The 26,499-nt window shown below is 37.6% G+C and overlaps 1 protein-coding gene across 2 annotated transcripts in view; it reads left to right on the forward strand.

Annotated features, from left to right (window-relative positions):
• ADAMTS6 (ADAM metallopeptidase with thrombospondin type 1 motif 6) overlaps positions 1–26,499 on the forward strand; it is a 154,266-nt gene that overhangs the window by 42,850 nt on the left and 84,917 nt on the right. For both annotated transcript variants that reach the window (XM_063320899.1, XM_063320898.1), the window contains 2 exons: positions 15,997–16,040; positions 19,525–19,630. In XM_063320899.1, coding sequence (XP_063176969.1) covers positions 15,997–16,040; positions 19,525–19,630 — 150 coding nt within the window. The remainder of the gene's footprint in view (positions 1–15,996; positions 16,041–19,524; positions 19,631–26,499) is intronic.

Raw genomic sequence — 26,499 nt, forward strand, 5'->3', positions numbered from 1 at the left:
GGATTCCAGTTGGAAGGGATCTCTGGAGGTCTTCAGTCCAATGTCCTCCTCTAAGCAGGGCAAGCTATGAGATGAAACTAGGTTGATCCGATCAAGTCCTGCAAAAACTGTTTGGGCAATCCGCTTTACTGCTCAGCTGCCCGCATGGGTAGAAGGTTCTCCTTATAGCCAGTCAAAATTTCTGCTCAGCATTTAAAATTTTATAAAACTTGGGGGGATAATTATTTTAATATTCTCATGCAAATATTTAGTATGTGATAAAAATAAACATAACTTCAGGTCACTTATAATACAAAGGAGTAGTCTGTTGATTGTGAGGGAGTGCAGCAATAGGATGAGGGGTAATGGTTTTAAACTGAAAGAGGGGAAATTTAGATTAGATATTAGGAAGAAATTCTTTACTGTGAGGGTGGTGAGACACTGGAACAGGTTGCCCAGAGAAGCTGTGGATGCCCCATCCCTGGAAGTGTTCAAGGCCAGGCTGGATGGGGCTTTGAGCAACCTGGTTTAGCAGAAGGTGTCCCTACCCATGGCAGGGGGGTTGGAACTAGGTGATCTTTAAGGTCCCTTCCAACCCACACGATTCTATGATGATTAAAAAAAAAAGGAATTAATCTATCATAACATTTGTAGATGAAACCAAACTAGTTTCAGATATATAACTTCAAGTGTTTGGGTTTGTTTTTTGTTTTTTTTTTTCAATTGGTTAAATGCTTAGTGAGCTTAATAAAAATACTGTAGAGGAATTTATTTTCCCACTTCAAGATAGCTTAGCTTTGAAAGACTAGTTTATAAAATTAAGACTTGAATACTATATTGAAGGTTAAAACTAAGAAATCTGTGAGGAATTTATTTTGACAATCAGGCAGTTTTAATATGGAAGTAACAGTAAGAATTCATACACAGGGAAAGGAATCAGACAGATGCCTCCCTTTGCAAGACAGATCACTGTTGCGCAGCCCATTTTCTTTCACAGGTAGTACTGAGTCTTCTGTGATTCTTTATTGGCAGAACTACTAAAATAAATTGCACCTGCTCCACTCTTACATTCCTTTAAGGTATGAGGAACTAAGTACATATGCGTGCAGGTAATCTGGATAGACACTGTTGACTAATCTCAACTCATATACAATAATGTCATTTATGAAGAGCCACTATTTTAAAGTAAGTTACTATTGTCATGGTATTCAGCCATTCATTCATAACAGTTAGTTGCTGTTGTCATTAAAATGATTTGTAAAAAATAAGCTAGACAAAAAATGATAATGTTTGTCACATTGACCATTTTGTCTTGAATAGTGCAAGTATTTCCTCCTGCTGTGTATTGTATGGAGAAGAAAATCAAACAAAGATTTATGTGCAATTTTGGACTGGATGCATGGGTTTCACTTTTTCATACAGATAGACTTCAGAGATCAGTCTGAGGTGTAGGTATTCCATTTGACAACACATTATTGAAAAAAAAGAAAACCAAATTAAGTTCCTTTTGGTCTTAATGTGACAGGACCTTTGGGTAGATGTGCTCTCACGAACTTGGACAAGACCTCAGTCATGTTATTCTTCTAGATTTACTCTCTGTTCACTTCTTTTAGACTTACCTTTGTTACAACAGTCGTTTCTTCTGCTGCCATTTCATTCCTTCACTTTGTGAATTTATCTTGCTCTCAGTTCGCACTCAGTCTACAAAATTCATTAGCAGCAAAATTTGTTAGGTGTAAAACACAGCAACCACCTATTTGATGGAATTTATGTGTGTCATCTGGAGAACTACCACAGGTGTCCAGCACTTGATTGGCTTTGTGTTGGTCTTTAAGCCCTGGCAATCAAAATAGTTGCTGTCATTTCTTGAAGAGGAGCATTCCTTTATTGTAATTATCGTTAACACGCGCTTATAGAAACAAGCACTAAACTTGTAGAATAGATTTTTTTGAGTTTGACATTAAAAGAAAAAATAATTTTGATACTAGTCAGGGTTAAAAACCATTTGAATGGAGTGATTGTCTGTCTTTTTGGCCTTAAAAAGAAGTCAGCAAATAGATTTTATTCCATTGACTGAAGAAGCTTTTAATTACCATGTTAAGCTACTGAAATTTAGCTCTCTGTGTAAATACAACTCTCTGATTCCCCAAATACTTTGTGATTGTTTAACTGGGCCCAAGCACAGGGGATATTGTTCTCATCATGTTCAGGAAAAGTAAGTTGTAATAGTACATGCTTAAGAGTTTTAATCCTTTTCTCAGAAATTTTGTAAAAGTATCAACCAGAAGTAACAGAAGAAATCACTGCTGCTCTTTTGATTCTGTTATTTGATAGTATTATGATTTTACTGAAAGATTTGGGCTACATGTAAAATATATGTTGTTAATCCAGCAAATTAAGTATTAACAATTATTGAGGAAAGAATGAAGAACCTTATTAGGCCATTGAGTAAACTGGGCATGATGTGCCTACGTCTTGAATAGTTTATGTCATTCTGGCTTTCTTATCTCAAAAGGTTTTAGGAGAATTGGAAAAGAGAAGCAAGGATTATCAAAAAACATGTGACTTTCTTTACAAGAAAAGACTAAGTTTCAGACTCTTTTACTTGGAGGAGTCAAATTTTGGAAAAGTCAAAATTGGGAGGATATTACAGTGATCTACAGATCTACAGTGATACTACAGAGTTACAGATTGTATGGAGAGCATAAGTAAGGAAAAACCATTCATTATGGCATTCAGTACAAGAACTAGTACAATACAAGAACTAGCTGCCCAGTAAACTTAGCAGAAGAAAGGCTCTAAACAAGGAGAAGGGAGGCAGGCCTTTATGTAAGAGTTAGCTGATGTTGAAATTCCTTGGCAAGTCACTTTATGGAAGCTGGACATATACATAGGTTGAACAGTTGGCTAGGCAAGTTCACAGAAGAAAACATGGAGAGTTACTAAATACGCAGAAGCACATCTTTCTTAAAATTTGAGCCGAAAATAGTTGAAGTTGGGAGAGTAATGGGGTCATTGTCATTTTATGTTTGCACTGGTGTTATTCTTTCTTGGGCATTATTTTAGATTATTGTGAAGGCCAGGGTACTGGGATAGTGGAATCTTAGGTCTGGTCCATGTTGCAATTCTTATGTTCTTACTTTTGTACCAAGTGTGATCTGTCATCCTAATGAACTGCAACTCTTTTACAACCAGCCTCAAGTACCAAGCCTTTTTATCCCATAGGCAGTGTGAGTGAGGGTAGATAAAGTAGACATTTTGTGTATAAAGACGTGTGTGATCTTCTGAGAGACTTGTAAACTAATAATTCATGATGCTCAGCAAGTTAGAAAAGGAAGAAAGGCCATATGCACAGCAAAGCTTATAAATATATTTGCAATACGTTATTGCTGTAATTTATCTGATTTATTTCTGTACAACAGAACTAAAACTTGGTTAGTAATCATGGCTGCTAGCTGGTTTCCCTCCTGCCAAAGGTCTAGACTAGTGGCTTCCTATAAATGGTTTAGCATAATATTTTCTGCTGTGTGGCAGGGTGCCCCCAACCACGCCTATGTAATTAGTTTTGCTAGTCTTCCTTTTTCCCAGACCTAGTTGCATTAGCACACCCTGAAAAGCATTGCCCTACAAGCTGCTTGGGCTGCTATTGAGTGAATGTCCTTTGAACAAAGGCTTTATGTATTAGTTGCCAGACTTTTCCTGAATGCACTGATAGAAAAATTATTAACAGTGTACTTGGAGTAGATATGCAGAAATTTCTGTTCTGTTCTGTTCTCTGGGCCAGCTTTAGCTACTCATATCCGTGTAACTCCATCTAAATTTTGGCTCAGTACTGAGAATGCAATAAAAATACGGTATCACTTTTGAGGAACAGCATACAGCGAGTATTACCTATGTTCTAGTGATAGTGCAAATGCTGAATCTCTCAATTGTCTCTGAACGGTAATGAAATCGTGATTGTCACCCAGGTAGGTAGCTTTAGGTTTCTGATGCACTAGTATAAAAATTTTTACTGTGGGTCAGGAGCTATCCCATGGAAAGAAAATTGGATATGCCACTGAAAAGTTTTGAAACACTCCATGTAGTTCTGCTAAATTTAAACTCTCTGATTCTTTTTATGGATTCACAGTCTCCAGCTTGAAAGGTTTGTGCCTTACTATCATAACTTATTTTCAAATTTCTACAATTTTGAAGACTACATATTTTTTTTTTCCAGATAAAGGATTTTTTAGTGATTTTTTGGAAAGATGCCTGGTTGAGGAGTCTCAATGTTTAAGGGGTCTTAAAGCGTAGGTTGAAATAGAACAAACATGTTCTGAAGAAGAAGGATCGATTCATCGAAGATTGGGCCATAACTGCTAGAAGGCTTGGAGCTCCTTCTGTATGATGCCTTATGCTGTCTGTACTGCTGTCAGTAAAGTGATTCCAATATACTGAAGACTTAGTCAGACCTCTCTAGCTAGTTAAATGCATAAGCACAGAACTTGGTGTAGGGTGTAAAAATGGCAAGAAGCAAGATGGATCTTTGCGTAGCTACCCTAGGCTGGGCCTGATGCTGCTGCTATGACTGTCCTGTGGATATCCCTCAAAATTATGTTTATAATAGGATAGCCTGTTTGTGTAATCTAGTTGACAATAGCTTGAGTCATCAGTCTCTGCCTGGTAATCATAAAACTGTGGGGAGAGGACTCTGCTGGAACTTATGTTCACTGAGGATCACAAGAGAAAATACATGGAGGAGGGAGTGAGTTAGAGCAACAAGCCTGTACATGCTGGATACAGAATAGAAAAAAGGAAGAGATAACTTCTAAGGATGGAGAAGACAAGGCAGAGCAGAGAGAATTGACATTGCTAGTCCAAGGCCTGCAAGGGGCAGGCTTTGGAATGACAAGTGTCTGGCTGTTTCTTCAGTGCTAGAGTTTGTTTATAAAGCCGTCTTTAGAGTAATTCTAGAGCCTACATTGTCAACTAAAATAGTCTTGTACAATGATTATTTGTCTTCAAGATGTTGTGGTTGAGCTGTTACTTTCTTGCTTTGTAGTCATGCATGGTCTACAGAAAAGTTCTGAGTAGAAGAAAAATGTGGGGAAGGGAAGTATTCTGTCTTTTCCAGAGTTTCAAATGATCTTAACAATATCTCAGAGGACAGCAAGGATCTGTCTGTATTTTTATGCTACTAAATTTTAATCCACTTAATAGTACTTTCATCAAAGCAAAGATTGCTCTTTGATAAGTGTCATATCTGAACCAGTCAGCAGTATTGGTGCTGTTTGAGTCATCTTTTTTTTTATACTTGCAGAATACTGACATTGTTCTTTTAAGTTTCTGTATGTATCTGTCTTGGATTCTTAACTAGATTGTGATTTAACAGTTTGTAGACTTGTTATTCTGTGCTTTCCATTACTATATTCTCTTCTCATTGCTGTAGCTGGTCAGGACATGTTTCTACATGAGGATCTTGGCTTACATTGGAAAAGGAAGCTTTTAGTCTGGATGGCTGTAGAATAAGCCCTGAAAAGTGCCAACAATGTACATAAATACAGATAGTCTTAGAAAGCAGAAGATGACTAAAAAGCCTGACTGTATTATTTCCTCAAAATAACAAGATTTTAGAGGTAGTCCTCTGATTTTTGGTATGATGGCTTTTTATCAGTGATTTGAAATGGTGTATCATGGCCTAGGGTATGTCTCAAGCTGAGAACTGTTTCAGGGTCTTTAGCTTGTCTGTGGAACTTTTTTTGTTTATGGACTCATTTATGAAGTCCTCTATTTTCATGTAGTTAGTATCTTTTGCAATAGCTCTGCTATATGTTTGCATGACACATCAACATAGTGTAAAAGAAAAACCTCTCTGTTGATGTATTTTTCATGAACTTAATTGAAAATTTTTTTAGACACACTAGGGGTGGAATTTGCATTGGGAGAATCTCTATTAAATCATAATCTCAAAATCAGCTTTGTACATCTGTCCTAAGTACACTGATAGTACTACTGATTATGGTAAATTTGCAACTGCTATTCCAATGTTCCGTTGTCAAAATGGATGAAGACAAATGACAGCATTAGAAAAATTGTTTCAGAGCAGAGTTTATTTTTACTGTTCTGACTGCATTTGCAGTTTAGAAAAAGTTGTATGGAAATGTTTCATCTACGATGCAATTATTTAAAGTATTTCTTTTGATATAAATCAAGAGAATTAGAAGTTATAGCAGTAATAGTTTTTCTAGTGGTAGCTCAGAATTTCATTTTTCCACCCCAGCTAAGTATAAGAAGAAAGTCCAATAGAGCCAGACTTCGGTTGTCTATGGCAGTTTTAAAGACATGGAAAACTAATAATAGAAAAAGCTATTTCTGTTGAGTGATGTGTAACATGTATATTATGCTTTTCCTTCCTTCGTTTAAATAGCTCTTTTTGGTTTGAGGTTTTTGAGGAAGAAACCAAATAAGACGTGTACTTTATTTTAAGGCAGAATGCTGTTGCGGTGTACCACTTTCTGTAAGGCTAAGGATGTGCTGTAGTAAAGCTTTTAGAAAGACATCAAAAAGTATTGTGTTACAAAGAGTATTGCTGTTTGTAGCGTGTGCAAATCTAATGAATGACCGATTTAAGAGTGACGAACTGCTGAAGAATTATGATACAAAGCTTTTTATAAAAACTGGCAAAAGTCAGTATTTGTTTTATAACTATTTTTCTTCACAATTCTCTAGCATTAGGGATAATGTCTGCACTTGCAAAATAACCACTTTTTAATCCTAGCCAAGTATATGTATGCAAAAGGATATGGTGAAACTACAAGCTACTCACTGTTTTTTCATTTTTATTTTCATAGTTTAGAAATAGGAGTTGGAATAGCTTGAGGTTTTTGATGCCTTTAAGGGGAGTCTGAGATTTCAGTTTGATTCAGCAGTAGTTCAGTTACAGCTCTAGGTGTTAGAACTAGGTTAACTTAATGTTTTAAAGTAGGGGTTTTTTTTGTCTGGTCTTTTGACGCTGGTTCAGATATGAGATATACGTGATTGGGTGCATAGATAAATCATGTTGCATAGCATGAAGAATAAAAAGTAAAAAAGATTGAATTCTAATGAACCCATTATGTTTATCATTGAGCAAGGGTATATGAAAAGGACAGTCCTTATTTGAATAGCTTATTGTTGAAACCTACAATAATAAAAAGCAAGCGTCAAAACGTATAATTTGGTTTAAAACAAGTGAAAAACAAAACCTTCCTTTCAGAGATAACATATTTGGAAATGTTCCCTAAAAATGAACTTTTAGTAATTTGTAGTTTTTAGCTCTGTTTCCTCTTAGTCAGGACAGAACCAGTTCTAAGGCTTTATTTTGTTTTCTGACAACCTTTTCAAGCAGGTTAATTGGCAAATCCTGTAGTATTATATATATACAGTACGTGTTCAGCTGTCTCAAGATTATGAAGAGCTTTATGTCCAGACTACTTGTCGGTGTTGTCTGGCCTGAATTTTCTTACATTCATATGCTTTTTACATTTATATTCTAGCCATCTTGGTATTTTTTTCCTCATCAATTTGCTGTGATAAAATTTTTTATTTCCTAAACTCTTTTTCATTAAGAAATATTCCTTCAAAAGCCTTAGCTTTTTCTGTCAATATCTATCTCAAATATTACTCAGGCATATTGGTAACTTTCAGGTAATTTTCGAGTAGGTTTATGTGCTTACAAGTAGTTTGTGTTTCATACTGGTTTTGAATAGTTTGAATTTCTAATAAGTGTTTTCATGCTTTATTCATTTATCATACTGAAAGAAAATCTGTGCAGTGGCTTATTCTTGTTGATTAGTTAAATTCTTTAAAGTGTATCCAATCCTAGTATCATATATGTTTCCAATCTTCTTACAGGTATATTTCTATCTCAGTATTAATTTGATACTGATAGTCCTTCTTTCTGGCACAGTGAACATTTCCAGTAATATACAGCTTTTCCTTTAGTGGGACATTTCACATAATCAGGCTGGTGAAAAGAGCAATGTTATCCTTGAATGTATAAATACATATTAAAGTGTAAGAAGGAGTAATTAATTTTTCCTTTGTATCTACTACTGTTAATACCACGATTAGAACAAGTTTTGCAATTGTAGTACACATGCTTAAAAAGCCCTAGAGCTCAAAGGAAGGTGGCAGAAAGGCCACAGTGTACTGGTGCAACACTGGCAAAGTTCAGTTTATTCATCTGATTTAAAAGAAAATAAAAAAAAATACTTCAGCATGAAAGAGATCTGTACTGGGACAGAGACACTCAACTTTGCTGATAAAGGCATAACAACATCCCTCACACACTGAACTATTTATTTTTTTTTTAAGATTTAAGTATTAACTAGGTGTGAAAGACATTAGAAAAAAAGTCAGTTAAATACTAAGATGCAATATGTACCTCTGAAGTTCCCTAAACCATGGAGCTGGGGGCTTCTATCAGGAAAGGTATTGATCTGTCCTGTCCTGTTATCCCTGCAAGTACTCATCAATGACTGCCGTGGAGGGAGAGGCAGATGAAGTGGATAACCTAGTACAGGTGTTCTCAAATTATGTTGAAAACAACTCTAATTGTGAGATTGAATAGCTATTGAGGAACAACTTTTTATCCTGTGTAGCTTCTAGAAATCATTACTTACCTTTTTATGCTGGGGTGGATGGATATATGATTGAATCATCAAGATGCTTTCTAGCCTTCAAACCTGTGAATCTGTATGTCTCTGTTTTTTTTGGTTTTTGTTTTTTTAATAAGGGAATAAAGTTGCTTACATAGAACTCTGTGGGAATTTCATAATTGCACAAATACATGCATTAGGCCTGCAAGCTTACAGGTTGCAGGGATCAAGAAGAATCTTCTCTTTTTTCCCTGCAATGTACAGCTAGATGGGAGAGGAATGGGCCAAATCTGTGCAAGGAACATTTTTTTAAAATTTGACAGGGTTTTAAAACAGTTGATAATACAGATAATAGAATTTTAGTGTCCGGGAGTGTGGTCCCTTTAATTTTTTAATTCAGTGATATAAATGTCTGTTTTAGCATGCGGCATGCCCACGTCCTGCCAAAAAAGACTAGAATTTTTTTTCTTTTAAGTGCCTTGGAGGGCACAGTAACACTTCCTGTTTGATTCATGGCATGACAGGAAGCTATTGCTGCTCCATTTCTTGACCATCCTGTTGAACTGATAATAGCCCATCTCTGCAGTTTCCCTCTGGCTGATGTGTCAGTCAGAGTTGTCACTGACAGCTGTACATCCATCATGCATTTCCCACCTGTCTGATGTGGCTCTTCAGCAGCCCTGCAGGTGTGCCCAGAAGTCCCAGACCTCTGCCCCATGTGCCTCATCAAATGACTTCTGATCCATTCAGAGTGGGAATGGACACATAAACAATCTTGTCTCATACCTCTTTCCACATTCCACTTCCCCAGTGGTCACACTGCAGGGACATATGCACCCACTTTGTTAGGAGGCATACGATCTTCTCTTCCAGCTTGGGCAAAGGATTTCCTTGGCTGTCTCAAAATGATCATGCTTCCATCTGCTCTTCAGGTTTTTTGCAACCTGCATATCTGTACTCTTACATTCTCATTCTGTGTGGTGGCCCTCTAACGCATTCTGTCAGTGAATCAAAAAGAAAATATATTCACATCTTGCAACTGTATTTTTGCGTAACTCTCATGACTGTTGTTATCATTTTTAATGGTTGGTTGAGATAATTGTTTGCTTGAGAATTTATCTTTTGGTTGTCTTTGGCTCCTGAAGTATTTACTAAGGTCCTGGTGAAAACTATGATCCATCTTCACCTTTGTGGTGGTTTTTTGTTTGTTTGTTTGTTTGGTGGTTTTTTTAGTTTTTTTTTTTTTTTTAAATGGCAATTAGACCTATCTAATCTCATGGGTAATCTGGATGATCTGTCATTTCAGGGGTTTCTTGGCTTGAAGCTACTATCTGGCAAGTACTGACTCTGTAGTCTCCCACATTTTGGAACCCAACATCTGTGGGTTAAATGGATTCCTTGGAAATTCAAAATAAAGTTAGAGGAAGTGGTGTCAAAACCAAAAAGACAAGTTAGGCTGATTTGGTTATATTGTATAGAGAAACAAATGATGGAATTGAGCAGTTTGGTACATAAAAATGATAAGAGCTTTCAAAGAAATCATGAGCAGAAACCACCCATATGAAAGGAAAAAAATGAAAAAAAATGGAGCTTGAAAATTATGTAGGTAAAGTAAGTCATTGTACATTGAAAACTTAGATTTTTTTTCTGTTAAACTAAGGCATAAGAAAGTGTATGAATGCTCCTTACAGGAAATCAATTATTGCCTATAAAATTTGACTATTTAATGAAACCATGATTAGCATACATTACTATCTGGGTATGTTATTGCAAAAATAATTAGTGTATTGGCAAATAAAATTATATTTTCCTTAGTTTTATTATCTCATTGTCATTATGATCTTATAAATGCTAGTCTATGCACAATGAAGAATACTCATGTCCTGGTTTAACTCCAGCCAGCAACTAGGACCACGCAGCTGCTCACTCACTCCCCCTAGTTGGGACGGAGGAGAGAATCAGAAGAGTAAAAGTGAGAAGAAACTCATGGGTTGAGATAAAGACAGTTTAATAGGTAGAGCAAAAGTCATGCATGAAGGCAAAGCATACAAGCAAGGAATTCATTCACTGCTTCCCATCAGCAGGCAGGTGTTCAGCCATCTCCAGGAAAGCAGGGCTCCATCACGTGTAATGGTTACTTGGGAAGACAAATGCCATAATTCTGAACATCCCTCCCTTCCTTCTTCTTCCCCCACCTTTATATACTGAGTGTGTTGTCACAAGGCATGGAATATTCCTTCGGTCAGTTGGGGTCAGCGGTCCTAGCTGTCTCCTCCCAACTTCTTGTGCACTCCCAGCCTGCTCACTGGCAGGGCAGTGTGAGGACCAGAAAAGGCCTTGACTGCTTCACAACAACCAAAAACATTAGTGCGCTATCAACAGTCTTCCCATCTGAAACCCAAGATATGGCAGAATACCAACATCAAGTAAAAAATTCAACTCCATCCCAGCTGAAACCACAACAACTTGCTACCCAACATAAACAAAAGGATAGCAACGTCTTCGTTTTTCAGAAAATGTAACAGGAAAAATGGACTTAATCCATATCATTCTCTCCTATCACAGTTCCTTGTGAAACTGAAGGTGAGGAGCAACTTCAGATTCATACCTGTGTGACAGTAAGCAGATTCAGGCCATAATGGCAAATTTTCAGCTCTGCTGAAATAGAATCATAGAATGGAATCATAGAATGGTTTGGGTTGGAAAGGACCTTAAAGATCATCCAGTTCCAACCCCCCTGCCATGACAACATTTTACTTTAGTGGAACTGGCTTTCTCCTTAAACATCCAGTTCATCTAAGCATGTATGCCTTTAATTTGTTTTTTCCCTACTAGCATTGGATACTAAAAAACATTAGAAGATCAATACTTCCTGTGTATGGCACAGACTTCCTTGTGTTCAGTTCTAAACTACATTTGAAAGAACTTAAGCAAGTTTGGGTTTTGTTTCTAAATAAACCTGAACCCTGTCTGCTTTATTTGAGGAATAATTTTGCATGAACTTCAATAGGATTAGGTTCAAGCTCTGTCCTAAATGTAGAAATCAGAAGTTTGCTTCCTTAAATGTGTAAAAAGACAGGAAATACTCAGTGAAAATCTTTCTTTCACTCTGTATCTGTGTCATCTTAAAGCTTTGTGACATACAAAGCAAGAGACCGACATGGATGAGTCAAGACCTGCTGGTCAAATTAAAGGGCAAGAAGGAAATGCACAGGTAGTGGAAGCAGGGACAGGTGTTCTGGGAAGAGTATAGGGATGCTGCCCAGTTGTATAGTGATGGGGTCAGGAAGGCCAAGGCACAGCTGGAGCTGAACTTCGCAAGGGACGCAAAGAATATTAAGAAGGGCTTCTACGGGTACCTTAGAAAAGGAAGGTCAAAGAAAGTGTACCCACCCTGATAAACAAGACTGGCAAACTGGTAACAACGGACAAGGAGAAGGCTGAAGTACTCAACAACTTTTTTGCCTCAGTCTTCACTGGCAATCTGTCTTCCACCACCTCTTGAGTGGATGGACCGCAAGGCAGGGACTGGGGGAGCAAAGTCCCTCCCACTATAAGAGAAGATTGGGTTTGTGACCACCTGAGGAACCTGAACATACATAAGACTACAGGTCCTGACAAGATGCATCCCAGAGTCCTGAGGGAATTGGCTGATGTAGTTGCAGAGCCACTTTTCACGATATTTGAAAAGTCACGGCAGTCAGGTGAAGGCCCTGGTAACCAAAAAAAGGGAAACATTGCACCCATTTTTAAGAAGGGTAGAAAGGAGGACCCTGGGAAGTACTGACCTGTCAGACTCACCTGTGTGCCTGGGAAGAGCATGGAACAGATCCTCCTAGAAGCTATGCTAAGGCACATCAAGGACAGGGAGGTGATTCAAGACAGCCAGCATGGCTTCACCAAGGGCAAGTCCTGTCTGACCAACATAGTGGCTTCTATGATGGAGTGACTACATCAGTTGGCAAGGGAAGAGCTACGGATGTTGTCTATCTGGACCCCTGTAAGGCCTTTGACATGGTCCCCCACAACATCCTTCTTTCCAAATGGGAGAGATACGGATTTGATGTGTGGACTGTTCAGTGGATGAGGAATTGGCTGGATGGTCGACAGCTCGATGTCCAGATGAATATCAATGAGTGGTGCAGTTAACACACCTGAGGGATGGGATGCCATCCAGAGGGATCTAGACATGCTCAAGAAGTGGGCCTGTGAATCTCAGGAGGTTCAACAAGGCCAAGTGCGGGGTCCTGCATCTGGGTCGGGGCAACCCCCAATATCAGTACAGGATGGGGGACGAAGGGATTGAGAGCAGCCCTGCTGAGAAGGACTTGGGGGTACTGGTGGATGAAAAGCTGGACATGACCCAGCAATGTGCACTTGCAGCCCAGTAAGCCAGCTTTATCCTGGCCTGCATCAAAAGAAGCGTGGCCAGCAGGTCAAGGGAGGTGACTGTACCTCTCTGCTCCAGTCTTGTGAGACCTCACCTGCAGTACTGCATCCAGCTCTGAGGCCCCCCAAGAAGGACATGGACCTGTTGGAGTGTGTCCAGAGGAGGACCACGAAGATGATCAGAGAGCTGGAGTACCTCTCCTATGAGGACAGGCTGAGAGAGTTGGGGTTGTTCAGCCTGGAGAAGAGGCTCTGGGGAGACTTATTACAGCCTTTCAGTACTTAAAGGGATCTTACAAGATGGGGACAGGCTTTTTAGCAGGGCCTGTTGCAGCAGGACAGGGGGGTAATGATTTGAAACTAAGAGGGGGTAGAGTTAGGCTAGATACAAGGAAGAAGTGTTTTACTCTGAGGGTGGTGAAACAGTGAACAGGTTTCCCAGAGAGGTGGTAGATGCGCCATCCCTGGAAACATTGAAGATCAGGTTGGACAGGGCTCTGCACAACCTGATGTAGTTGAAGATGTTCCTGCCCGTTGCAGGGGGGTTGGACATGATGACCTTTAAAGGTCCCTTATTGGGTTTCCATGGCAAAGTTTTGATAGTGGGGTGGCTGCAGGGGTGGGTTCTGTGAGAAGCTGCTAGAAGGTTCCCCTGTGCCTGGTAGAGCCAATGCCAGCCAGCTCCAAGATGAACCCGTTCCTGGCCAAGGCCAAGCCAGTCAACAACAGTGGTAGCGCCTCTGTAATAACATATTTAAGATGCTGAGGGGTAGGGGGGGAAGCAATGGTGCAGTTGCAGCCCTAGAAAGGAGTGAGAATATGTAAGAGCTCTGCAGACACCAAGGTCAGTGAAGAAGGAAAAGGAGGAGGTGCACCAGGTGCTGGAGCACACATGCTGCTGCAGCCTGTGGTGAAGACCATGGTGAGGCAGGCTGTCCCCCTGCAGCCCATGGATATTAATGGTGGAGCAGATATCCACCTGCAGCCTGTGGAGGACCCCAGGCCAGAGCAGGTCAATGTCTGAAAGAGGCTGTCACCCTGTGAGAGACCCTTGCTGGAGCAGGCTCCTGGCAGGACCTTTGGCCCTGTGAAGATGAGCCCATTCTGGAGCAGGTTTGCTGGCAGGACTTGTGAACAGACTTCTGTCTGTTCCTGAAGGACTGTACCCCGTGGAAAGCACCCACGCTGGAGCAGTTTGTGGAGAAGTTTGTAGAGTACTCTCTGCCATGCGAGGGACCCCATGCTGGAGCAGGGGAAGAATATTGGAAGTCTGGGGGGAAGAAGGTAGAGAAAATTGAGAGTGAAGTTGAGCTTGGGAAGAAGGGTGGGGGGAAGGTGTTTTAAGATTTAGGTTTTATTTCTTGTTACCTTACTCTGATTTGATTGGTAATAAATTAAACTAATTTCCCCAAGTTGAGTCTGTTTTGCCTGTGACAGTCACTGGTGAGTGATCTCTCCCTGTCCTTATCTCTACCCACCATCCTTTCATTATATTTTCTCTCCTGTCCAGCTGAGGAGGGCAGTGACAGAGTGGCTTGGTGGGCACCTGGTGCCCAGCCTGGGTCAACCTACCACAGTCCCTTCCAACCCAAACTGTTCTATGTTTCTGTGGTTCTATGAAAACCTGAATATATTCCAACACATTTTATATAAGAATGCTGATTTGGTTACCTCCCCTTCTCCAAACAGCAAATGGGAAATCAGTGAGAGCTTTGTGTGCATGTTGGGTGGCAGACTTTGAACCATCTTGGTGAGATCCGTAATTATGCACATTTGAATTCAAAATTAGAGCTTAATCCCACAAACTGCACTACACTCAGTACCTTCAGAAGTCACAAGAATTCCATGTGGTCACAGCAGTCTACGTGCATAGAGAGTTTACTGGATTTGTTCCAAATTTTAAGCTTTGATATTTTGTTCAAGGATTTGGCTTACAGACAGGCCTTAACTCTTTTAGCACTGAAAGGTGTATGTCTTGTGATTGGACTCCTACGTGGTAACAGTTCTTAGGTTATTTTTAACAGAAATGTCTGGTGGCTTGAAGTTAGTGTGTGTTTGGGTTAAAAATTAAAGCATAAAGGTGGTATCTTCTCATCTTGGATTTCACTCACCCTTTAAAAGAATAGAAATTATTCTGAAAGATACTGCAAGGAAATCAGTATAAATCACTGAAAATCAAAGGTGTTGTAGGAGTGTTCTCATCTCCGTAGCCATGTCATAGGATATTCTAAATACGAAGGTGTAATTAACAAATTGACTGCTACATGACTACTGCTATTATTATCAGCTATGCCACAGAAAACATTTTAATTCCGTTTTCAGTTCCAGCTACTTACATGTTAACTACACATAAACTCGTAGAGCTTCTGTATTTGAAGGACTGTATCTAAAATTATGAAAATTCTCCTTTAAAGACATTATTTAGCTTTTCACAAAAATGTTTTAGTTTGTTATAGTATACTCTTAAGACATGTGTAATCACTGGAAGATAATGAGAAGGGAACTATAATGGCAGTTCATAAGATTTTTTTCATGTAATTGTTGGTGTAATAATTGAGAGTTACAGTTTTTAATTAGAATTGAAGTTTAGATAGTAGGAGTTACAATTAATATTGTTGAGTTGCTAAGTGTGAGACTGTAAGAGGATTTCAGTTATGTTCGGAAATTAAAATTAAGCTTTTTGAATCAGTAGCAGTCTAGAGACATGCTGCTGTAACTTCGTAACAGCACGGTAGACTGCTTTATGGAGCCGGTGATTACAAAGATCCACTTTAACCATTTTTTTCTTACTGGCAGGTGTCCCACTGGCCTGAGGCCAGCGGCTGTGAGTGTACTGCAGCTTGCGGTTTACACCAGAGTGTAGAAAATGCCGACACCAGCTGGCTGCACATAATTAAGCTGATTGCGGTCTGACAACTTGAACTGTGATACAGATATGTGATAAATATACAAAATATCTTACAAATTTGATTCTCTGACATATTTTATCTACTTTTTTTCTCCTTAACAGATATGATATCTGCACTTACAAAAACAAGCCTTGTGGAACACTGGGTAAGATTGTAAAGAGTAATTTCAGCTTGCTTGCTGTTTCCTTGCTTTCTACTCAGCTATTGATTTTTTGACTGATTAGGTCTTTTTAAAGTTCATGCTTTCAAAGTTTTGCAGTTTTATAGACATGAACAATAAAAGGTAACCTAGGTGAGTTTTGACTTTCAGACATTGCTCGAAGCTTCAGTTAAGGGATCTGCTGCTGTGTATTTCTTCTTTGGCAGCTGCAGTTCTGACAAAACCTAGCAGATGACTCAAACTTACTTCTTACAGAAAAGAACTAGCTGTTTATTTCCATTTGACCTGTCTCCATGATCGATCTAGTTAAAAAAAACACAAGTAAATGACCTCAGGAAAGTTAAAAACCAAGCAAAAAACCCCTAAACCTTACAAAAGAAACAGGCTTTGAGGTTTGCACTGTTGCTCTGTTGTACACAGAGAGTACAGCTTCAGATTGTTTCTTTGACAGATTTAGGGAAAAATACCACAGTGGTATAAATTATAGTGACATTGAAACTCCTTAAAATAATGCTTTGCCAATGGAGAAATGCACATAGCAATCTTAGGTGTGGGATGGAGAGCTATTGTTCTTTCCATAAATAGGTTTGTCACCAAAAGTTATTTACTAGATTATATTTATTATGTTTAATAGTTCTTTAATATATGAAAAAAACATTTTTGAAAGACTCATGTAACATTTATTTTACTTTTTTTTTTCAATTTGCATCCTTTTGTAGGCCTCTTTCTCAGAAGTAATTAAAGATACAGTTCTAATTTGTATAGTTCAGATTATTAATACTTTTCTCAGTCAGAGCTCATAATTGTGTTTGCTTTGTCTTTCTGTGTACTACTGTATCCTTTGATAGGCTTAATTCATGTTAATTTTTTTACAAGTCCTGCTCAAGTCAGCACAATGCTTCTGGCACAGGGATGTGGTTTACATGGGGAAAGGTACCAGAATTTTGCCTGCTGTAAATGTAAATGGTATACACAGCATGTTTTGGTAAAAGGCAACTGATGATGATGAATTTCTAGATGTAACTGATTTTCTTTGACATCTGTGTGGAGGAGACAAAACTGAAGAGACTGTCTGTATTGATTCTTAAAAGAAGAAAGTTTGAAAGAATGTACATTTGCATATGAGCTATTTGATATTTTTATGTGATATTTTTAACACAGATCATTAGTGTACTGGTTCTTAACTGTATCAGACTTTGGCATAAAAGCAAATTCTGCTTCATTTGAATCCAGCATAACAAGGGATAGAGTCTGGCAAACATTTTACTAAACAAAAGGCTTGATTTAAATTTTTTTTTAAAAATAAAAATCACATATTGTATCAGTTCCAACTCAGTCTTGTAGGACCCTTGGCAACACAACCGTGACGATGTATTTGCATTATAGGCATTGAATTGAGAGGCAAGGCCCTGTGGCCCTCTTCTGCAAGTCCCCCCCTTCTGGGACTTCTTAAGTCCCACTTAAGCTAACTGAAGTTAAGCATATATTTAAGGAGTCTGTGAACAAAAGTCTCAGAGAGATCTCAAAAGGTCAAAAGAAACCTGAATCATTGGTATTCTAGGAAGAAACAGAAGTAAAAGATTTCATATGGCATAGACATCTCTCTCCTATTCCAGCTTCCCAAACCAGGGAATCTTTCATGGAATCTCTTAGAAAAGATAGATCTCAAATGTCTTTGCAGCACATCTGTAGCTCCAGTGAAGGACAAGTCCTTTTTTAAATCTGAGACATAGACTGAGTTCTTGACTTGCTCTCTGTCACTTTCTGCAAGAATGGTATGGAATTACATTAATCTGGCCCTGTAAGTCACTGAAGCAAGTGCTCAGTTATAAGATCTGAAGATAAAGATGGCTTAATTTGCTCAAAGGTGGTGGGCTTTGCAGGAGAGCATGACACTTGGTATACAAGTATTGCCATGTTGTCTTCAGAATGTCATAGTCAATTAGAATAGCATAGGTGAACTGTAATTACTGTATTTTCTACAGGTTGCACACTGCAAAAAATATACAGATTTTTCTCCATGGATAATCTTTTTTTCTTCTGATGTTTTATCCTCTCCTCAGTGTCTACAAAGATGATTTATTCATAGCACTAGTGCTGTTTTGATGCAAATTCTACAGACACAAATCGTCACCTTTTCCCCATGTCATTTTGGCTATCAGAGTAGTTTTGGTGTGTGCAAACTACATTTGCTTTGGAGAAAACGAAGTCAGAACACATACTCCCCAAATGCTCCATATGTGCCTACAGGAGACGTTAGGGTCTAAATTGCTACATGGGCTGTGTTTGCACAATATTGTGTAATGTTTTTCCACATAAGAAAGCTTTAAACCACATGTGTAGTGAATACCTACAGCCTACAGGATTAGACTGGTCCAAAGTAGAGTGTCCAACCCACCTACAAAGTTATGTGAGGAGCCTGAGTATCAGTGCTTCACTCTGCTGACCCAGTCCCTGCTCCAGATTACTTGCTGATGTGGACACAATCAGGAAGCACTTGTTGCTGTGGTACTTGCTTGCTGTTAGTCCAAACAGAGTAGTTTGAAGTGCCTGCTGATATAAAGACCATGATTTCTCTCTTCCCCTCTCCCTGCCCCATTCCCCAGACAAAGTTACACTTTTCCAGTCATTTTTTTGTTATAGTGTAGTTAACTGAGCAGGTAATTTCCTTAAGGAAAGGATTACTGCTTCTTTCAGATAAGAAACTCTAGGGAGGAATACATTAAATAAATCCGATGTTTAGAGCTTTCTCTAGTGGCACTAAATTATTACTGCAGTATGTTGTGTGATAGTCTGTTGCTGAAGAATGTGTAAGGTACAGAAGAGCCATAGTCTGTAAACGCCAGTGGCTTTCTCTCTCTAAAGAAAGTTTTTAAAAGTGCTGGTAATATAATAAGGTTTTAATTCCAGAAGATGATGGGTGATAAATGGAAAAGGCTTCCATGGTTAAATGAATGCTTGTTATTAACATGTCTCCTCTCTCTTCATTGATGCATTCAGTTTTGTTTTTTTAATTTTTTTAACGTACCATGTGGGGCTTTTCATAGCTAAAAAAGTTGCTTGTATGTTTTTATGAACCCACTAAACTTAAACAGATTTCTTTAGAAAAATAATGTGGATACATTTTGCTTTCTTCAGGCTCAAGAATGTTAAAATAGAAATGCTTTCTTGAATTCCCTCTCCTGGCTCAAGTTACTAGGTGGTCCCAAGTTACCAGAAGTAAAATTTATAAATCTAACCCCTAGTCTAGACATTTTCCAGCACTGACTGCAGTTCAAAAAATATTAATGTCTAGCCGGCAAAGTGAAATTCCCCCCAGTGATTTTGCAAATGACTAGAAAGTTAACCTTTTGCCAACTGCTCCTTCTGTGCATAGAGGTTATTAAAAAGAATCCAGGCATTTATAACTAGGGCTTTTAAGACTGAAACACCTTGGCATGACCCTTTGTGTCTCCTTCTGTTTATTCAGGCTTGGCCTCTGTGGCTGGAATGTGTGAGCCTGAAAGGAGCTGCAGCATTAATGAAGACATTGGCCTAGGTTCAGCTTTTACCATTGCACATGAGATTGGTCACAAGTGAGTGAGTTTAAAAAAAAAAAGAATACGTTTTAATGTATCACCTTTTTAATATTAGCTTAATAATAGATTTATTTTTTTCCTGCATGGCCTGACCATCTCTATTCCAGTGCTCCATGTTTCTGTATGTAGTATTCGTGAGTGGCAGTACATTTTATTTAGTATATATTACCAAGGGCTTTAAATTTAGAACTGAAGACTCACTGTTTACCCTTTGATTTCAGATTGCAGTTAAATCTGTGCTTTTGAGATTTGGCTTGCAGCCTTCCTACTCTGTTTCATATTTTTAAATATTTGGCTTTGAAAATTTTCTTTTTTTCCCCCCTCTTACTTTTGCCTACCTTTCTATATGAAACAAAAGCAGTTAAAAGGTAATTTTTTTGTTGTTTGTTATTTTGTCTTAAATATAGTTCAAACTATTTTCATTAAAACATTGATTCTGTTGTCAATATGTATACACTTTTAGTCATCTTTCACTCAAGCGTGAAGTATATAAAACAGTCATAGAGCAGTCATAGCATCACTCCTTACATTTTAAGCATCAGCATATCATTTTAAAGAACATGATGTTATGAAACTGATAAAATCTGAGTAGAGCTTGGTCTGGAAATATTTCGGGTCTTCCTTTAAAAGACAGCATTACTAGTACATTGTGATGACTCTAAAAAGACCAGGCATCTTCTATTATCAAGAGGTTTCCTTCTTTGTTTACATGGGTTGACCAACACTGAGTTATGGATGACATGTTTTTTCAATCGTTAGCTGATGCAACTGCTAAAAGTTCCAATGCAGACTGAAATGGAAGCTATCAATCTGCTGATCAAAAAACAGGAGTTGGAAGTAAACAGTTATTTCCAGCCCACCTATCATGCGAGCTAATCACTGGGCAAGTATGATCTCATTTATATTACGTACAAAAAAAACACTGTAGTTGCACTGAAGTAGATGAATTTTAGAATCCAAAAGCAATTGTATAAAATCTGGACGAAAATAATTTAAAACACATTTAATTCTCCTCATCTTCATTTCCTTCCTCCTTTTCTTTCACTTGCATGAGTTGAAAACAGTAGGGTGAAAGAAAATACATTTCCACTGTTGAGGAAAGAGCTCTTCCAAATCACTCATAGTCTGAAATTCTTGTTAATAACACCTCTTCTAGTAATAGGTGGCCTTGCTGTGAATTTGTTACATGTTTAAGAAGAAAAACAATCTTCCAATACCATATCTTCATTCTAATCCATATGTTATGGAAATACATATTTTACTCAGGTTATTCCACAGATACATGAAAATAATTTAAATATATGCAGCTATTTTGTCGTGCAAAGCTGGCATGATGACAAGAATTGATTTGGAGAGCTTAGACTTTGGTTAGAATCCTAGAAAAACAATATAGTGATAGAGTGTATCCTGTGATCACAGGAATTTTTTTAACCATCTGTGTTTTCTACATTCCATATCTTTTGGCTTCTTATATGTAAGGTCTTTTAATATTCTGAAAACATGTCTCTTTAAAGCTTTCACCTCATCCTGTAGCTGGCATGACATGTCAAATGCTGGTTTGAAAAGAAAGTAGAAATCATATTCCTATAGCTTTTATCCAATGCACAGTGATTAAAGAAAGTTGCACTGCAAGCCTGGTGTTAGAAATGAACATGCCACGTAATTACCTTCAGTAAAGTTGGGAACAGTATTTATGCAAAAAATCTTCAAGGTTTATAATGTTTTGTGCTATCCACACATCACCTCCCACGCTGTGACTGAATGCCTTTACAACTAAATCAAGGAAGTTGTTATTTCCTCTCAACTTCCTGCTTCCTAGTACCTACTAGAAGGTACTTGCACATGTGAGTAATCATTTTGGCGAGCCTTATAAACTTTTTTCTTTGGCTGTACTGTGATTATTGCTTTTCTCTTCAGACATACATGGGAAATAGGAAATTTGCTTCATTGTCAAATGAAAAATAGAAGCATTTAAGAGAAATGTCTGCACTATATATATATAACATGCAACAAAAATGCACGCAATGAAATTAGAATGGGAGGATTGCACTTTGAAATATCATGTTTCTATTCATTGTGTAGTTGCCACGGAATACTGAGGTTTTTTAAAAAAATATTGAACTAAGGACTAAAATTCTTTTGTGATTAAAAGAAAATGGTAATGATAATACATGTATTTTGATAGATTATCCACAGTTTCTCCAAAATTGGATAAGATTCACTGATGGGAGTATGGCTCAAATTGTTTTCAGTTTCTAGTAGTTTATTAAATTATAGAGTGATGAGAAGTCATTAGATGATTCAGACTGACTTTCTGTATATCACAGTGTATTAAATTTATCTCATTTAAACTTGTTTTGATCCAACTAACTTCCATTTCATTGAAGAATATTATCCAGAAAAGCACTTAATCTTCAAGACTTAAAGAGACTGAGAGTGTGAGTGTGATTATTATTGTCAGTCATACTTTCTGTTAAATATTTATAAGTATTTTTTAAAATATTTTTTTGGCTTCCATTCCTTACCACTTGTCGTATTTTGATGTGTATAACCCAGTTTTGGTCCAGATAAGCTGTGTGCCGTTGAGATTCATAACCAGCTGGTTTTATTGAAAATGACCGTACACTGTGATTAACTCAGTGTTTCTTTCTTGAGGGTATAAAGAATTGTGTTAGACTAACAGTTTGTTTCTCCCTATGCATGGTTCTGAGAACAACCTTGTATTACTCTTAATACTTCTGTGAATCAGATAAAATTCAGAGCGGGCCCTTTAGCCTTCAGAACAGTGTCTCTAGACATTTGATTTGCAATGCTTGACATACCGAATGCTTACTTTCCTACCATTAAATATTTCACACCAAAGAAATGCTTAAGATTTCTGGTAAGCAAAAATCACAACCAGTGACTTCTTATGGCAGGAGTGAGAATTGAGTTTGTATCCCATCCCCTTCATTGCTAAGCAAAGTTTGACTTTTTCTTCTTGGTGAGGAAAGGCACTATTTGCAGGCTTGAATATGCTCTTATGCTCAGACAAGTTGAAAGATCCTGTCCCATTTTGTTTCCCTACCAGCTGAGTTAGGTGGCTTTCTGCTCTATGCTTTTTCATTTGGATACTTTCTGAAAAGCTTAGCTTGCCCCATGTGTGCTGTACAGGATGCTTAGTTGAACTAGTAAGGAATTCCAGTTTCCATTGAAAGGGATATATCCCTAAAAGAAAGGTATTGTGCCATTCATTGTTGCAGTCTTACGGAATTATCTGAGATCTGGAAACTAAATAACAAAGTGAAAAAGAACAAATGAAATAAAAGGGCGGGGGGGGGTGGTGGGGGGGAAGGAAGTGTCAAAATGTCTAGGCTTCGAACAGAGCTGCCCGTAAAACTTGGAGTAAGAAAAGAATTTACTAATGCCATACAGCTATTGAGGCTTGTACAGAAGGAGCAGGGAGAAAAGGCTGGTGGCTAAAGTAATTTCTGAAAAGTCAGAATTGTCTGATGTACAGAAGATGTAATGAATTGAAATTCAGAGGAGTTAGGCAGTCATATTGTGATGAAGAAAAGATGTAATAATAAAAATATAGATATAGTCTAATGGAGTATTATTGTCTTCAAGATGAAGAACAACAACAGTATTTTCAAGCATGTTAGTTCATACAGCTGAGTTTAGCACTTTCAGTGTCTTTTTTTAGTCTGTATGCAAAGTAGAAAAATAGCAGAAATAGCCCTCATCTGATAGGAGAAAGTTGGTCTTCACTGCTGGAGTCGAAATTTCTGATCTAGGAAATCCTAGACTACTTTCATAAGTTGGTTGTCTTTTCCTCATTCTTCAGCGATCAGTGAGCTTCATGTTTGATTAGCTGCATCGTAGGACCTGAGTTTGAGTGAGATGTTTTCTAGAAGAAATCTGTGTCAAGGAATATATGTGCTGTATAACTAGAAGGAAAATACTCCAATCTGAGGCAATAGGGACACATATACCAAACTTCAAAATAGCTTTCAAAAATAGTTGAAACACAACCAGGATGTATTGTACTAACACCATCTCCTGTCAGCTCTCCCATGAATAGATCTGCAGTTAATGTTGTCATCATTGTTTTATCCATGGCGATTATGTCTTCCATCTTCAACTATAGCAGGGCCGACAGACTGTCTCAAATCTACAGTGTATGAACACCTCAACACCAGCCAGAACAAGTTAAAACCTGTCCCTGCTAGATGCCTAGGGTCCTGCTAGATGTCTGGGATTGACTGAGAATGATGCCTTGAATTTTCAGGGACAGTTTAAGTAATTTTTTTCAGTTAAAAAAAAAAGCAACCCAAAATATGTCCACTTTTTGGCTGGACAAGCCACATAAGACCATACCTAGTCATATTCTTGCTCTTTTGCCCCCCTGTCCCCTCCCCCAGTCTTTTGTGTTAAAGAAACAATGTTTTATGTCTGGCTTTGTAATATTGCCAGTATAAAAGCATGCAACTTCTATAAATAGTCTTCTTTGGGACTCCAATTTTAATGATATTTTGTGCATATAAAATGAAATGTCACAAACATAAGTCTAGAAAAGCAATTCTGGTTTCTGTGACATTTATATTTACAGTATGAGAAAGGCTTGTGTCTGCACATCTGCGAAATACGATTTGAAGTTTAGAATTTACAATACTAAAATTATTTATCTAACATTAAAGCATTCTAATCAAGGAAAAGGCATGTAATAACACTTCACAGGTCTTAAAAAAAAATGTAAGAGGAATAAATGGGGGCGAAGAGGAAGGTTGTCATAACCTTAAGGGCATAATGAATTTCCAAAGGAAAACAGAGTTCAGAAGTTTGCTTCCTGATTAGAGCCAATACTTTCCACTTTGACCTACAGTGTAGAGACCTGATGCATTCATACTCTGTCGTTGTGTAGCATACAAACCTTACTTGATGTTACTGTTGTGGCGTGAAAGCTGATAGCTATAGCAATGTAAACCAGGAGACGTTTCTCCTCTATTTTTTCTAAAATTCCCATAGAAGTCTGTCATTTCCCCCTGTAAGAAAGTTCAGGTTTCTGAATAGGCTGTATTTTTTTAGTAAATTAGAATTTGCTATGCTTTTAAGGACTTCATATGTTATTTAATACTAAATTATGCTAATATATAAAAATTGTATTTGATGGGGTGTTTGATCATCAGCCATAACTCAGAGGAGAATGACGCTTCGGAAGTAAATGGGGAAAATGCTATGATAAAAATACGCTAAAATTATATTTAATTTCATGGCAGCTTTGCTAGTTATAAAGCTACCATTATTCAATTAGTTTGTTTCCCGGGTTTTCAGGGAAGAAATATGTTTTAGCAAAGTCAAAGATGTAAATCCTGCATTACTTCAGAATAAAGGATTAGGGATGCTCCAAACCATGTAATGATCTCTAAATGCAGGATATCAGCAGTTAAGGTTAAAATCCACTTTAAGACATGGAAATAGGAAGTAAAGTAGCTAATGAACCTTGATTCCTCCCTTGAGGGGAACAATGCAATGTCAGGTAGTTTCAATAAATGCTATCAATGTTTGTGATCCTCAATTAAAATAAATTGATTTTTCAAGAGCATACTTTTTTATTCTTTTTTCTTTTTTTTTTGTAATGTCATTTAAAGGTGAGTTGCAGTTTGCGTGCTATGATGAAGCTATAACTAATACTTTTATAACATTGGCTAGAAATATATGCAGAGCTACATAGAAAGAGGAGAACTTTCTCTTATGACATATATGGGGGAATATAGTTAAAAAAATAAAGAAAAAGTACTGACCTTCTATTACTATAAAACCATAAAACATGACGATTGTTTCTTCTCCAAAAACTTAGCATAACATCATGTCAGTTGCCAAATATTTCACTTCTAGTAGACAGGAGAATAATTAAGAAAATTGTCATGTATGTACACACAGAAATTGAGTTTTGTTACCTGTAGTTCATAGCTCTGATATCGTAGGGAAAAAAAATATATCTTTTATTCTTTCATAGTAGATTACGTTCACATTTGTGCACTTTTTGTTGCACAAAATAATGCTGAAACATGCTAGTTTTCCCCTTCTTCCCTCCTTGTACATGTTGTAATGTCACTAAGAAAAGGAAATTCAAAGTTGTGGTAACATTTAGAGATAAAGGAAAGCTGACCGTTTTCTTATTTTTTCAATGTGGTCTGTACATAGACATTCTAAACTATATGAAATACGTATATAGATTTAAATGATACCTTTTTAATAACTAATAAGTACAACATACTACAAAAAATAAATGAATACAAAGTTTATGAAAAAGTTGGTGTCTAATAAAATAAACTGGCATTTTTTACAAGCATATTATAATTCACCCTTTAGGTCTTCTAACACATGACTACTTGTTCAAGCATGCCTTCCATCTTCTCATTGTAGTAGAGATTTACTGTTAGAAATTTTTAAAGTATTCTTCACTGGTGCACTTCGTGACACCTCCCTGCCCTTTGCTTCATTCTCCATAAATGTTGTGAGAACGTGTCTAACTGACATGCTGAGTCACTGGAGGAAGTTCTGGCAATGTACCTGGGTCAAGATACTTAGCTCTAAAATGACCCGTTTCACTCTTTGTATGTATGTTTATTATTATATACTATATAATTAGTATAGTAAGACTTCTTAAGGTTAAAGTTTCTTTTCTCTCTTAGGAAGAAAGGCTTATTTTTCCTGAACAGTTACATGTAGTTACGGAGCTGGAAATCAGCCTCAGATAAAGGACAATAATGTCAAGTGCTTGATTTTACAGTATTTTTCTTGCTTGTGTTCCTGAACTTTGTTGCCCCACCTGACTCAAGATTCTCAGTCTCTGGTATGCTTCTTCCTTATGCTGTTAACCA

Source organism: Chroicocephalus ridibundus, chromosome Z (assembly GCF_963924245.1).
Source record: "Chroicocephalus ridibundus chromosome Z, bChrRid1.1, whole genome shotgun sequence".
NCBI lineage: Eukaryota > Metazoa > Chordata > Aves > Charadriiformes > Laridae > Chroicocephalus > Chroicocephalus ridibundus.